At 42.6% G+C, this 16,480-nt stretch overlaps 1 protein-coding gene across 1 annotated transcript in view; it reads left to right on the top strand.

Moving 5' to 3' along the window:
• The window catches only part of rtn1a (reticulon 1a), a 31,029-nt gene that overhangs the window by 11,568 nt on the left and 2,981 nt on the right, over positions 1–16,480 (top strand). Inside the window, exons 2-5 of the mRNA XM_084742615.1 lie at positions 1,328–2,062; positions 4,828–5,511; positions 15,562–15,769; positions 16,214–16,352. Of these exons, the coding sequence (XP_084598741.1) occupies positions 1,328–2,062; positions 4,828–5,511; positions 15,562–15,769; positions 16,214–16,352 (1,766 nt within the window). The remainder of the gene's footprint in view (positions 1–1,327; positions 2,063–4,827; positions 5,512–15,561; positions 15,770–16,213; positions 16,353–16,480) is intronic.

Genomic DNA, 16,480 nt, shown 5'->3' with positions numbered 1-16,480 from the left:
CATGTCCAAAAAATGTGGGAGTCATTGGTGTCCATGTGCCCACACTGTCTCCAGCCCTGTTATTGTTGGCCAAGTTTCATGACTGGAAGACTGGAAACATAAAATCAACAAATCTGAATACTTGACCTCGACTTCTGGCCCTTATAATTTAAAATAACATGCCTATGAAGTACGTCTCTTCCTGTTTTCAAGTCATATGTAATATGAGCAGCATCCTTAATGTTTCCTCTCAGCAGCAGCAGCACTGTAACAAATAATTCAGTGAGATGTTGAGTGATATTTTACAGCAGAGCACACAAAGTCACAGCTCACATCAACACAGTCTGTCGGCTTTGAATTCTTAATAGTGGTTGCAAACACTACAATTGAAATGCTGTAATTATTATAATTTCTGTGTCAACCCACAATATGAACCATAGTGCTGCATATTTGACATTTTACTACGACTTTGTTGTCATCTGATTATAACTTTTTACCCTTGAGGCCATGATACACTAACAGAAAGGTGGATATCACATATAATCATTGACATCAACATATTCTTACACACATACACCCGTAAATCACCTCAGTTCTGCCAAATAATACGTTGGTATCCACGGCAACAAGTGTCATTTTGTCCTTTAGCAAGAATTTATGGAATGAACGTGTTTATTTCCTATCTATTATTCTATGGGCCATAAGTATTTAAATCCAGCAAGACTTGTCTTAAGGTTCTGTTAGTGTGGACCTAGGCTAAGTTTTTCATGTGTGTTGAATACCAGGATGCAGTCAGCATGCAGGGTTTTAAATATTTATTTTATGCATGTATCATTGAACGGTTTTGTCAACCTGGCCTTGACTAGCTTAAGCGATTTAAATTTTGGAGATGCTAGTGTGCACAGTATTTTGTTCATATTTTATGTGAGTGCATTCATTTTCATGACACTAATTTGTCAGGGGAGATGGCGGCGGATTAGTGATTACAGAGCAGAGATGTGACTAGAGAAAGGCCTTTGCCTGCGTGATTTAGAACAGACTCTGGTTGTGGCACTGTGGTTTTTTGGGGTCTGAACTGAACAATCCCCCTTTGTCAGGCACCGGGTACAAGTACCCTCTGTTACTGCTGCCTCACTGATCTTCACAGCCAAGCAGCCAGTGTGACTGTGCCGCTCTCACAGTGCCACAGCCCCTCTCCCTGGCAGCTGAAGCACAGCCTTGTTTAACTGGATGTTTTCATTAATCAAACAGCTCATGATCGTGTGACACAGAGAGTGCTGTCATTCTTTCTCATCAGTGTTTTGTGTGTAACCTCACTGAGTCGCCTTCTTTCTGTCAATCTCTGTAGATGACTCCATGTCTGGCTTATTCCGGAAGCCCATGAACGATGATGGTGATGTCTACACTTCCCTGCTGTCAAATCAGACCTTCACTTCAGGTCGAGAAGCCTCCTACTTGTCAGATGACCTGAAACCAACCAAGCCCTCCTCTGGCTCCTCTGTCCTGGATGACTTCTCCAGCGACACCTACAGCTTCAGCTCCAGCACCAAAATGAGTTCCAACCTGGCTGACGACATGCCAAAATCTCTGTTTGGCTCAGATAAGACAGAATCATACAACTACATGGACATCAGCCATGGGGATGAGCGCCGTGACCAGCAGCGGGCTCTGCAGAGCCTGGTGGACACAGGTTCAAGTGGTCGTGACTCACTGGGCGGCTACATAGATAAAAATTCTGGAAGAGATGAGGATGAGGAGGAGGAAGAGGAGGAGGAAAACTTAGGTCCAGCACTGGGCTCCCACTCTTTCCCCTATGTGGAGGAGCCATCTGATGAAGAGCTGTCAGACTACCGCTCCTACCGAAACCTGGGAGGCACCCCACAGACAGCCAGCCCCGTGAAGATCACCTTGACCGAGTCTCAGCCCCCACCTGCCAAGACCGAGCTGCAGAAAGAACCCTCCCCTGTCAGCGTGTCTGAGCGTGAAAACGTCCTCAGTGTGGGTTTACAGGGGGTTCCCACTGTGACACTATCAGAGCCAGAGGACGACAGCCCTGCTTCCACTCCCAATGCTTCACCAACACGTAAGCACAGCACACACACAAACACCTGTCACATAGTCAGATATAGGAGTGGGTGAAGTCAATGTAAGTCTGCGTCATGGTATATTTAGTCTGACTCACAAGAAGTAAGCTGTTGGAATAAGCCTGCAACTGGTTGACTATTTCAGGGGGCACTTTCTGCCCCTTACTGTCCTTACCGTCCATGACGCTACAAGAAGCAACAACAACCTCTGAGCTACCTTAAAGGCTCATACACTGTATGCTCCCCGTATGTATTTAAATAGATAAATTTGTTTCAAATGTTGTAACCGTCACTGCCCACACACTTCCATGCGTCATTTTACTGTGGCATGGATGATAAGTAATACATCCACTAGAGGCTGCCACTTAGAATCACACGTTACCCAAAGAGGAAGAAGAAGAGTCAAAAGTTTCTGAAAACAACAAACATGGTGAGGCTGGAGGAGACTGTAATAATGTACCTCTTGAGGAACAGGCAAAAACAGAGGCAACGTGTGGCCATTAAATACATTGCGACGTGAACTTCTTTGTTGCGTCCTGTGGTCGTGTCTCACCTGAACTTGAAACTGTGATTGTCATTGGTTTAATACCAGATATTTTGGCTATGTGAGATCATGCTACGCAGTATATGTTATTTCATATTGCAATATTAGTATATGTTGTAGTATAGTTCATTTACCTGAAAATCGGTTGAGAAACTGTTAACTAGATAAGAGTGTGTTTTTGCCTAATCAATTAAATGAAATATCTTCATCCAAAAAAAAAAAAAAAAAATCCTATAAAAACGAGGGATGCTCAATATTATCAGCACATCATCATCAGAAAAGGCTTTACAATGAAATATTGATATTGGCTCAAAATACTTTTTAAAGGACCAGTATGTAGGATTTAGTGGCATCAAATGGCTTACTATCCAAGCGTACAGAAGAGACTACAATGGTCGAGAAAGTTGCGAAAATCACAGAAGGTCATATCTACAGCCAGTGTTGGTTTGGGCCATTCTGGGCTTTTGTAGAAACATTGTGGTTAGGGATGTACTGATTGACCAGCCAGAGACCGGAACTGGCTGGTTTTCTGGCCTGACCGATGACCGGCCAGTCAGCGTCACATATCCAAATCTGTGCCCATCATTGTCACACATGTGTTCTGCACACGATAGTCACGTCATGCGCGCAGCAGACAAACTGACCGTGTTATCACACTCACCACAGTGCTGATCACAGCTGCACACACTCAGACACATGCTTGCATGAAGTTGGTGTTAGCGACAGCTTCCAAGAACAGGGTGAAGAGAAGACAGACAGTCTACAATGAGAGAGAGCAGCTGACAATGTCACAGAACAGCCATAAACTTTGTCGCTCTTTAGGCTAATGTTGGCCACCAGCAGACTGCTGTTCGCAGAGGGACAGTTAAAATCTCACCTCCTGTTCTGGCAGAACAACCTGTGTTGATGTGTCTCCTAAAACATTTTCTCATCCTCGTTCATCCTTCTTCATCTGGTTTTCTCACGGCAAAGTTTTACTACCGTCTCCGGTTTGTTTACATCTGCTTCCACATGAGATCACGTGAAATCGCATCCTGCGAAATCCCGTGAGATTCCATGCATTCCTCCTATTCATTATCTTAATATAAAAATATAATAGGGCTTGGCTGTAACCTGGAGGACACTGGAGAAAATGTAAAATAGTATAGTCAATGTTTTATTATGAACATCCAATTTAATTTTTACAAGAAAAGTTGCAAATATGTTTGTGAATGCTGTCAATTATAGTTCTTAGAAAGACTGAAATTGGAATCGGCAGGTCAGATCCTTAAAAAAAATCAGAAATTGGACTTGGCCAAGAAAATTGAAATCGGTGCATCTCTAATTGTGGTACAACATGCCAGATTCTGTGGAAGGGGACCCATGCCCTCTGTAGATATGAAGGGCTCAGTCAAAGGTAACAAAAACACAACACTTCATATTCTCAGGTGATTATATACTAATGAAAACATACTTATGAATATTATTTTCCATTTCTGCCTGATCCTCTCAAATATTATTTACTTAACCTATAATTACGTGCATGTGATGCGAGAATGAAATGAATATCACAGTTGCTATTTGCAATGATTGCTCTGCACTGGTCATGCGAGGAGGAGCCAAATCACATTTCTTCAGAAAAGCGTTGAATTTTATGTTTGAATCTGCTAGTGGGCCATCTCCGCAAGTGTAGACATAATAATATTTTAATTCCATCAAAGGAGATGTTCTCTGCAATTAGTTGGAAAAAATATGTGCATATATTGGTCAGCATCTGCAAAATGAGATTGGAAATATTGGTATATTAGATATTGCCGAAAATCCAATATCATGCATCTCAAATAAAAATACATGTATGACTCCGATGTCAGATACATTCAGTGAAGTAAACAGTAGCAAAAGTATTGAACAAACAACAAGTCAGCAAATTGACTCAGTAATGGCAGGTATACAACAATAACTGTGAAAAGTTTGTTAATATTAGCTAATAATATCAACCTTAAAATACTGGCACAACAGACCAAGTAAGGTCGAAAAAAGGAAAGCGTGAATGTATTGAATACAGGGAGAGTGTGTTTTATTGCTTATGAGGTTAAAATTTCATATGTAAGAGGAGGATTGTGTTATTTATTTTTTTAGGTTACATGGTGTAACTTTTAGTTAGATGTGATGTATTTCTGGACTTGTAATGTAAATGAAGACTCTAATACCCATTTTTTCCCTGCATTTCTTTGTGAGCAGAGAAAGAATTCCCTCCCCATGACATGTTCAAGGCTGATGCAGTGAAGCCTGCAGCTTCCAAAAGCACTCCCAGCACAAAGGCCAGCAGCAGGGAGCATGATGGCAGCAGCGCCGAGTCTGGAGACTCAGAGATCGAGCTGGTGTCTGAGGAGCCTCCAAAGGCCAGTAGCAACCCATTTGCCCAGCCGCCTAAAAGCAAGGGCACTGTCAGCCAGCCTAACAACCCCTTTGACAATCCCCCAGTCGCCAAGGGTGGATTCGGCCTGGCTGGCAACCACGCTCCTCCCACAGCCTACAGCATTCTGAGGGAGGAGAGGGAGGCAGAGCTTGACAGCGATCTCTTCATTGAGTCTGCGTCTGAAGAGAGCCCAAAGAGAGAGCAGGGCTTCAGTGGCCCGAAACCGGGAGTCAGCCCCCCTTCTCCCCTTGTTCCCAGCGCCATCCCTCCCCGCAGTACGGCTGAGGTGGTGCCAACTGAGCCCCTGATCACAGAAAAGGTCAAGACCCCAGTGAAAACAGAGGAGGAACGCCCCAGCAAGCCTAAGCCCCCCACCGCTGCCGTGCCCCCAGAGGTGCGATCAGAGAAGCCCCACCAGGACGACATGCACAAGCACACCAACGAGGGCAAAGGAGACCTTGGAAAACCTGCTGCTTCACTCTTCCCTGGCTTCAATAAACAAAAAGGTCAGTCTTCATAATCTTTTCTCTTTTATCTAGAATTTGGTGTTTTTCAAAATGATATGTTTCACCTCTGCAAAAAATTTAAAATATTCAGTAGGGTCAACTGATAGTGGATTTTTGGGCCTGACACAGATGTCAATATTAGGGAGTAAAAAATATTTCGATATCAATATGTCTGCCAATATTTTGTATACCGAATATAATATAATATCATCCTTGAAAAAGTTATCAAGCACGCAAAGTTTACAACAATAAACTTTACCATTCAAAATAATATCAGGGCACTGAAACAGTGAACTTTCACCAATATTTTTAATAATTATAAATAACTATAAATTAGATACACAAATAGAGCGAAACTTTTGTATTTATTAAACCAGAATGAAGAACAAAGATCAAATATACATAAAATGCTGCCTGTAAAGCTAACAAATCAAAACAATCTTAAAACAAAAAAAGCTTTCATATGGATGCATCTCAGAGAACTGTGTCTGCACTTAACAGTTATTTTCATTATTTTTTAATCCATCCATAAAACATCGGAAAATTATGAAAATTGTTGACAAGTGTTTCCCAAAGCCCAAGATGATGTCCTCAATATCTTGTTTTGTACACAACCCAAAGATATTCAGTTTACTATCATGGAGGACTAAAGAAAACTGAAAATATTCATATCAAAGATGAAATCAGGCAATTTGGAATTTTTTTGTGAAAAAAAAAACAGTCCAAATGATTATTCAGTTATCTTGGATTGTTGAATAATTTATTAATTCAACTAATCAATTAATCATTGTAGCTCTACAGACAACATATATTCAGGGACATATTCGATATGGGCTATTAATCTGAAGATGTAATAGACCAATATCAGGCCGATAATGTCAGTTGGGCTCTAATATTCATTGTTACTGCCACTTTGTGGAATTAATAGGATTTCACAAAAAATGTCTAATCTTTTCATTGTTGCAGTGGTTTCACCTTGGCTTATAAGCTGCTATCTTGAGTAGTGGCTTTCCAGAAATAGCGCTGTCAGCTTGTGAAACAGGTAGTGTTGTGTGTGCTGGTGTGTCTTCATGCCTTGAGTGAAAAAGAGTTACTGCATGTGCATTAATGTTCAAAATCTTCCCTGACATTTCTAGGGGTATAAACTGTTTGAAAATTATGGACAGCATATTTCTAATCACATCACTAATGCAGCGTTTGTGTTTGTTTACTTCCTGGCTACCTGCCTGCACGGTGTGCTTTGACATTGTTTTGTTGACAAGGCTGGGAAAGTAAACAGGATTGCTGAGAGAAATGGGATGTACCACTGCTGAGTGTGTGTGTCTGTGCGAGGGGTGGGTGGGAAGTGCTTGTGTTGTACTTTCCTGAGGTCTGCTTCCCCCTGGTGGTACATTTGAGGGAGAAAAAAGCAGAGTAAGGATGCAATGATTCACATTGATGGCAGTGCATGACGACTAAAGCTCAACAGCTGCACTGGCTAACCTATAAACATTACTCTCAACTTTCAGTGGAAAAAAGCTCAAATAAAAAATGTAATTGCAGATGTTGAGCAAAAAAAGACTCTTTCTGCATCTTGACAACATCTGTCTCCTTACATCACTCTTTAACATGCTGTGATTGGATAAGTCAGACATGCCAGTTGCTTTTAGCAGGAGCTAATGCTGTCTAAGCTGCACATTTGATGTTGGTGTTTTGACTTCTATTGGCTGTTCTCTCTCTGTCCTTGTAAATGGTGGGTTTACATAATGATGACAAAACTGGGGCATACTCCTACTTAGGGGCTTTGAAGGCATTCTCTTGAATTATATAAAATTACAGAGCAGAAAAAAACACATTTAAATGAATTATGTTTGATTTTGGCTTCTCTGTGGCTTCCAAAGATAAAGGAACAGGTGCATGGGTTTCCTGAAACTCACAGCCACTGATGCACCACAGTCCAACAGAATGTGAAGATCGTGAGAGATAACCTTACAAGTGACCTTGCAAGCTGATGTAGTTAGATAGCAAAAAAGTGTCTCTCCTTGTTTTGTTTACTCAGACTGTAAGAAGGTTCTGGAAATGCTAAAAAGCAGGTCACGTCTGTTTTGTCTTCACCACTAGAGGGTGCAGTGCACCTTTGTCATCGCTGCTTTGTGGAAGACCAGCAGATAATGTTTTCATCAGTGGGAGCACTTCCACGCCAGTTGCCATAGCAACAGTGATGAGGGAGCGTGTGTTCAGAGAAAAATGTTTTCTCCTTTCCTCTTGGTTGGTGCTGGCAGTGAAGCCTGTCATGGCTGCAGCGAGCAGAAGGTGTGAGGTGTGGCCGTCTGCAGGGGGGTGGAGGGGCGACAAAGGGGGCTGACGGCTTTGATGGGATTGAAAAATGTTGTTAGCCCTAAACAGTGACAGTGCTGTTTCTCTTGTTTCTCTGCTTTTAAGCATCATACGTTGTTTTTTTCTTGAGTCATAGGTCTATTTACAGCTCCATTTGCATGACAAATCTATTCAAGGGAGGAAATCGTAAAGCACAAACACATCCAGAGGGTACTAAACAGGGAGCAATGTACTGTATTGCTCAGTGTGTCTCTCATGCTGTGAATTATTAAAGTACAGGCACTTTGCCTCTTCAATTATCAGTGAGTCATAGTGGAAACAGCTATTTGAATCTCTGGCTACAACATTAAATATTGTTGTGTGCAAATAAAGAACAGTGGATCTGGATGTTTGCCATATTTTTCCTACGCAACATGGTTTCAAATTTAGCAGTTTTTAACCTACAGAAAATATTGCTATTGCACCCTGTCTGGTGTGCAAAATGACATCAGGCTATTGAAATTAAGGCTGCAACTAACAATTATTTTCACTGTTGATTAATCTGTTGTTTTCACAGTTAATCTATTAGTTGTTTGGGCCACAAAAGAAAATTGTGAAAAATGACGTTCAGTGTTTCCCAAAGCCCAAGATGTCTTGTTTAATCTAAAACTCAAAGATATTCAGTTAACTGTCACAGAGGAGTTAAGAAACTAGAAAATGTTCACATTTAAAAAGCTGAAATCCAAGAATTTATTTCTTAAAGAAATCACTGAAAATGATTAATCTATTGTCAAAATAGTTGGGGAATAATTTAATAATCGATTCATACTTGACTAATCATTACAGCTCTAATTAAAATGACTGCTATTCTTCTTTTAGGTTTCTATATGTGTACTATATTTGCAGCTTGTATTACAAATTGTAACAATAAATATGAAGAAAGACTAACAGGCTACAAGAGAAGCCAGGGCAGCATGCTAGCAAGTGTATGACAGTGTTTCGGTATCTCATCAAAGCATATGTGGGATAACCCTCCCACTGCTTGTACCCCCTCTATTACCAGTTTGTTCTGTTAGGGCTTTTATTGTGAAAGCCTGTGTACCTTGCCCTTCAAGAAAAAAGCTGAGCCTCCAACCATCACCACCCACCCTCTCTACCCCCCAAGGCTCTTAATCATTGCATGGATGGTTTGCTGCAGCAGTAACTGTGATATTGTGTTTACAATTTAACCCCCCTCCACTGTCCCCCTCCCCCCAGCGCGCACACACGCAGACACACACACATACGCACTTTCCCTGCTCTTTTCTGTTGTAGCCAGCGCTCGCTGCTCCACAGCATCAGTCTGTGTGCTCCGCGAGCCGGCAGCACCTCGGAAACCTTTTCCTCCCTCCCTCCCTTCCTCCCTCTCCGTCATCGCTGCATCCTTTTCGACCATTCATGCCTTTTTGGGATGAGTGAGTGAGTCGGTGCAGCCGAAGAAGAGGGAGACAAAGAAGAAAACGGACACCGTAAAGAGAAAGAGAGAGAAGAGAACAGGGACGTAACTGATCACCAGCATGCAGGCCACTGCAGATGTGAAGAAGGAGAGCTCCTGGAGCAGCTGGAAGGGCCAGGGTACTGATGTGTTTATAGTCTGATTGTGTCTGTTTGTGGCTGTGAAAGATGGGCCGTTATCTCTGCATGTAGGTTAAATATTCAGACAATATAGGTTTGTATCCTTGTGTGTGTGTATGTGTGTTTTGCATCTGTAGATTTGTCATCTAACTGTATTTGTCTGGTGTTGGGGAATCAAACCGCACTGTTTACCTGCGCCTCCTTTAAAACGGACACGCCCTGATGACAGATCCTTTTTGCTGCATGTGTGTGCGTCTGAAAAAAAAAAAAACAAAGCGGAGAGGGGGTGAGAGACGGCGGTGGGTGTGATGGAAAATACATGCACACACACCAGCATGCTGGGCACCATCTGTTTTGGGTGCATGTTAATATGGATGCCAGTGTTGTGGACTAAGGCGTGTCATTGTTATCACCCTCCCCATTTTGCAACTGTGCAGGGGAGCGGGTTTTATATGGCGTATGCTCTGTTTTTGTGTAACGAGGCAGTCCAAGCATCCGGACGGCACTGACAGACTGTCTCCATGGTAACCAGGGCACACCCATCCTGATTACATCAGCCCTATCTCCTCGGCTGCCATGGCACCTTGCAGAGACTGGGCCGGAGAGGAGCATCCTCCGTCTGTCTGTTTCCATAGCATGGAGGGCTCGTAGACGGGGCCAGCAGAGAAAATGGCGCCCCTTCCTCCACACTGGTGGCGTTTTATTATCTGTCATCTTTTTAGGTTGGGCTCAGCAGTGAAAACGCAATAATGGTCTGCTTATTGTATCCCAACAATGGCTGCAACAGTCACTGACTGTGGCTGTGCTGCTGCTTTGTAAAAATAACCTTGATGACAAACCATTTGTCATTATTCTACTGAGTCATTTCATTTCATTTGGCCGAAATGAATGTCTGAGACTGTGTAACAGGATATCTGATAGGATCTGTCCACAACATTAGGAACGCATCAAATTAAGCTGATACAGTTACAGCGCAGCAGAGGATGAAATTGAGCAGATTTGCTTTCTCTTTCTGTTAAATGTTTGCACATCACCCTGAGTCATTATCACTGCACATGCACAGTACTGACTCACTGTCACCAAGACACTCAAGATAAATTACCAGCAATAACAGTGATGAAGACATATCCAAAACTGAGTCATGCTTCTACGACTTATTCAAAATAAACACTAAGAGGACTCAAAAAGGCACACAATGGCCAACAGTTTTCGAATATATGCATCACAATGTATAAAACACTACTGTGTACACTTTGTGGCTCCTTATCAAGTGGCTAAAATTAAATCTATAGTGTTATTTGTCATATAATTTAATGTTTTAATGAATTTTACAACAAAAATATCCAACAACAAAACAGAAATTGAAACAAGACAAAAAGAACCAGGCAGGTAACCAAACAGTTATTTGGTTACAATAATGCAGTGGGCATTAGCACATGGCAACGATTGAATAATGTCGTACTGAATAAGAATCAGATTGCATAATTAGTAGTGTATACAACTTTATGGATTTAGGAAGACTCACATTTAATTTGTTGTGGTTTCACACCGTTATGTGGCAGAAGAAACTGTTTGGAGGGGCAGGTTTTTTTTCACAGTCTGCAGACAATATACCAACACAAAACACAGACAACCAAACCAAACAAAAAGAGACTAAACAAACTGTATACAAAAAAGAAAAAAAAAGTGGACAGTCATCCTTACATCTGGAATGCCCGATACACTTTGCACTATGATATCATACCAAATTATATTTCAGCGTTCATTTTCTAGGCCTGTTCCGTCAGTCCCAAGTCCAACTCCCATCTTCACAGATTTAGTGGTTCCCAGGTATTCAAAGAAGGAGTTCCAGACAGGCCAGTTTTTTTTTTTTTTTACATAACACAGATGATTTACTCAATGCTAGTGATACTTAAGTATACGTATATTTGTTCAGTAAAGTGGCCTGAGAGGAGAATCAAGCTTTAGAAATACACTAAAGATGGTGGGGTAGTTGAAACTTTTTTAGGGATGTTTTTGTTCAAAATGTTTTGTTAACTAGCTCTATTTGCTATTGTTCATTCCTGTCGGACAAGCTGTCAGACTGATACATCTGTCTACACCTTATATAAAACATCAAAATTGTCCCTGCGATAATACATTTTATGTTAATCGTCATCGTCACACCCAATTTCCAAGCGTGAGTCTTGAATACCAAATCTCAGCTGTGAGAGACTGTTGGCAGCAGAAGTCCCTTTGCATGTTTGCTCACTCCGGCTGATGGCTTGTTTGAGGCCACAAGGATGTCTTCAGTGATTTAATGAGGTCAGGCTAAACTAGTTTCACTACAGAAAAGGGGGAGGGGGAATTGTATTATTGTCACTGGTGTTAATCATTTTTTGCTCTGGTTTTCGTTTGGCGTAGCAGCGGCAAGAGTCATATCAACAAACGGAGCTTGGTAGGCTGTGTTTGTCCTTCCTCTGTACTTTGATTCAACATCCTGCATGCTGTACTTAAACTGTCAGCCATACAGTTCAGTTTTTGCTGCTGTCAAAGACTAACTGAATTTGGTGCACACAGATGTCATTATTTGTATCTGTATCTGTTTTGTATCTGTGTTCAGATAGAAGAAATGGGAGTGGTTTGTAACACTTTCTAACTTAATATTCATTGGCAATTGGCAAAACGATTTAATATTGCCATATAATTAATTATGAAATATAGTTCCCCATCCTCATACTGTACTTTTCATCTCTCCCTCTCTCTTTTTATAAGTTTCATGAACTGAAGGCCCCCCCCCCCCCTCTTTAACTGGGGATTTTGAAAAAATGAGATACTCAAAAAAATGCTTTAGAAATCGAAAGATGCTGTTACTCTACAGACATACTGTCCTGATGAATGAAATTGGTGCATTAAAGCAGTGATTGATTAAGATAGACAAGAACTTTTTTTAACTGCATCAAGGTAATCATGGAGCTGACTGTTTCCAAATAATAATGAGCAACTTTGGATAGAAGACATCTATTTCCATCGCACCATTAATGCTTTCCTGAATAACATAAACAACTACATACTTTTTATAGATGAGTATCAGATTGTGGTTTCATCAAATGTAAACAGTTGAAATGTCACCCCAATTGTCGTCTAATATACCCAAGCTGGTTTTATTCTTGTAATCAGTTAGTAATTAGACACAAAATTGAACAAATTTGAGTGAGGAAAGTGACAGTTTTAACCCCTTTACAAACAGAATTTTCATTTTCTTGATGACTAACTGGCCTTGTGTTCAATCTGCCATTGTCCTTTTGTGTTCCACAATAAAAGGGAGCGGCTGTCTTCATCTGTCGGGGTGTGGAGGAGACACATTATGTGCCGCTGATCCCCCAGATTCAGAGCAAATGAATCTCTCTCTGTTCCCTAAGGAAAGCTCTTTCCCCTCCCTCTTCCTCTTTTTCGGCCCCTCCCTTCCTGCCTCACTCCATCTCTTGGTGAGCGGTGGGGAGAAAATGGAGCACGGTAACTATGGTAACTGCATCAGGCAGGTGCTCAGCAGCAGATCCTTAGCCGCCGAGGCATTTTAATGGAGAATATGTATGACTACAGTCTGAGCGGTTTATCACGGGTGGTTTTCTCATCTTTAGAAGTTGCATGATGCAGTCTTTGTGCATAAGGAGGGTTTCTTAAAATATTTATATATTTTAGTTTTTTCTTTTATTTCAGTCGCTGCTAGGCGTCTTTGTCACGTGTACGCGAGACTGCTCTTAAAAGCCTGAGCATGAAAGAGCTCACACAGAGAGAGAAAGTGTGTTTGTATGTGTGTGTGTCAGTGTGTGTTGGATTGCAATGTGATTCTTTGGCAACCGCACCCCATAGATGCCCCCCTCCCTCCCTGCCTCCCCTCCTTCCCTCCGTCAGTCCCCCTGCGCAGGCTGCTGCTGATTTGCTGGTGTGGCTGTGGCCCCTCCCCTCCTGTGCAGGGGGGGAAACTCCCCCTTCAGTGCTCTCCTTTTGTCCGTGGATAAAGCAGCTGCCTCTTTCCCTGTTCAGCCATGGGAGCCGCAGGTCAGTACACGCTTCTACTGCACTCGCTAAAGCTTTTCAGTCTGCTGTGTGCAGTCTGTCTGTGCAGCACATCACAAGGCACAGACAGTCGCTGCTGTCGCCGGTCAACACCTTGTCTGTACTGCCATAGCTGTCTGATGTGTGTTGTTACAGCTGCTGTGTGTGCTACCTGTCTGCCTGTATGTATGTATGTGTATGTGTGTGTGTGTGTGTGTGTGTGTGTGTGTGTGTGTGTGTGAGCATCTCCATTCAAATCAGACCACATGGACAGTTTGTCACCAGTGGCAGCAACAATGGCTTCTGTGGGGAGTGGTGCATGTAAAGCAGCTGTTCCCACTGTTTCTGAATGAGTGTGTTTGATTTGATAGTGGGCTGATGGACACTGTATGTCCATACTGTAAACTGATCAGGAAATACAAATTAAACAGATCATTATATCTTATGTTACAGTATAGGCTCAGTTAGTGTCTGTGTACTGTAGCAGAGATTGACTAGCCACAATGACTGTTGCCACCCAGCTCCAGCCTGCCTTTTTGGCATCCACAGATGCCTTTTAGTGGAGAGTAAAGATGGCCGTCATCACTATGCTGCTCACAGCTCCACAGCTAAAATTAGAGCAGGCAGGCTTGCGGACAGCTCAGAGAGGAAGAGTAAGACACCCCAAGAGACCACAGCAGCCCTTCTTCTCTTCTGAACTTTACATTACCGCACCACTCTTGCTTGACATGAAGGATGTCCAGGTGTCGGTGCGAACTGATGCTGGTAGTTCTGTTAGACTCACAGTAGTGGTGGAGGTGAAACAAGCTTATGGAAACAGGCCCGTGTTTCCAGCTGACACAGACGACTGCCAGCTGAGGACCATGTCGGCCTCCGGAGCTGTAATGGTACACTGGGTTAATCCTTGCTTCTCACTTCTTCTCTCTCATCTGTGCGAGAGGCTTTGAATTACAGGCCCCACCACCCGGAGAAGTGAGGAAATGTTAAGAGTAGAAGGAAAATGGTGCAGCAAGATGTATGAGCGCCTGCAGGCGTGTGTTGGTTGTTGTATATTTCAACAGTTTGTTCCTGTAGGAGGAATCGTGTTCTAATGAGGCACTGCTGCGCTGAAGCATCGTCATCGTTCGTCAGTGACCACAGAAGTGCTCGTCTGGCCAGGTCACATTGAACCGTTATCTGTAAAACTGCTGATAATGCTTCTATTTCTGCTACTGCCTTCTCTGAGCTATAGGTCAATCATTAATTCAGTTCTCAGGGGAGCCGGGGCAGGTGTACCTTCAGTGTAGCAGCCTGTTTGTATGTATGTTTGTATATGTGTGAGAGCAGTCCAGGTGACGATAGGTACACGTCAGATGTAAGTACGAAGTCCTCAACAAGTGAGCGTCAGCTTTTATCTTCTCCAAAGGTCACTCTATATTTAGGAGTAAAGGAACCAAACTGACAAACTGTCACTCAGACACCTTCAGCTCTACAACTCACTAACGAGAAGCTAGGTTAGGAAGCTGGGTTAAAACTGGATCACGTGACAGCCGGAGCTCTCTGAGGACGTTGGGTTGTGAACAGCTTCCAGATATTTGACCCAAATGTGTGGTGTGTGTAGGGCGCAGCAGCCTCATCATCCACTTTGAAAAGGACACGGCCATGGATGTGACAGCCCGCTTGTTTGGTTGCGCATCTTCTCCTCTCCTTCAGCGTTGTGTTGCCTAATTTGTAGGCAGGGCTGTCGTGTTTGGCTGACTTGCTCCCAGTCTCTCTAAAAGCTCAGTCCTCTCATTGAGACTCTTGCCATGTTTTGTTTGGTTTCCTTTATCATTATTTACCCTCCCAACACCTACACCCCGTACTTGCCACACAACCACTCACCTACACCACTGATTGTACTGCCTTACACATCTAATCCCTTTATTCATTTCATTTATTTTTTTGTAAATAAATCAGTTTTTTTCCCTTATTTCCCATGTCCTTTTGAGTCAGTCATGACAAACTGGGAGCTTGTCTATGATCCCTGGCCTCCGTGTCAGGGCGAGAGGTCAGGTCAGGCTGATTGTTTGGGTCCTCCTAACCCTGTTGTCCTTCTCCTGTCCTCCTCCTCCCACCCTACAGCGATTGACCTGCTCTACTGGAGGAATGTGAAGCAGTCGGGAGCCGTGTTCAGCAGCGTGCTTCTGCTCCTCTTCTCCCTGACCCAGTTCAGCGTGGTCAGTGTCGGAGCCTACTTAGCCCTGGCAGCCCTCTCCGCCACCATCAGCTTCAGGATCTACAAGTCTGTGCTGCAGGCTGTGCAGAAGACCGATGAGGGACATCCTTTCAAGTGAGTGTTGAATGAGACGGTTTGAGGATTTCATTAAAAGATATATTGCAGATGTTTTCTTCGTCTGAGACTGTGGTCCTCCCATCAGACAAAGCTTGGAAAAAGGCAACCCTTTAGTGTACTTGCTTTATGGCATCATCACTATGTTATTTGATCCCTTAGACACTCAGCAGTTTAGCCAATATAGCCAAATATTGCTGTTTGATATAACTTCAGACTACAGCAAACATAAAAAACATCTGTCATTACTTTCTGACTGTCGAGAAGTTGGAGAAATAGTACAATTCCCTAATAAAGTGTCTCTGAACTATCTCTTCAACCAAATAACACACATTTAGGTTGTTCTACCTAATCTATGTGATCTCCTTTTGATAACTGATATAATATGATCTGTAATGTTTTCTTACTACAGGATATTGTCTCTGACTCTCTCTACCTTACCAGATCCTACCTGGAGATGGAAATCGCTCTGTCCCAGGACCAGATTAGCAAATATGCTGACAAAATCCTGCTGTACACCAACACCTGTATGAAGGAGCTCCGCAGGCTGTTCCTTGTACAAGATCTGGTCGATTCCTTGAAGGTTTGCCTCCAAACTCTTGGCTTTTGTCATTGTTAGCAACAGATGCCAAATTCTTACATTCCACAAAAACGTGAATGCAACACTTTTTTCCCCACAAATTTCTTAAAATCAGTGTTAGTGAGCATGTC

This window comes from Lutjanus erythropterus, chromosome 18 (assembly GCF_056507025.1).
Source record: "Lutjanus erythropterus isolate fLutEry1 chromosome 18, fLutEry1.hap2, whole genome shotgun sequence".
Lineage (NCBI taxonomy): Eukaryota > Metazoa > Chordata > Actinopteri > Lutjaniformes > Lutjanidae > Lutjanus > Lutjanus erythropterus.
The sequence above is the reverse complement of the archived record's forward strand: the minus strand, read 5'-3'. Positions and strand labels throughout refer to the sequence as shown.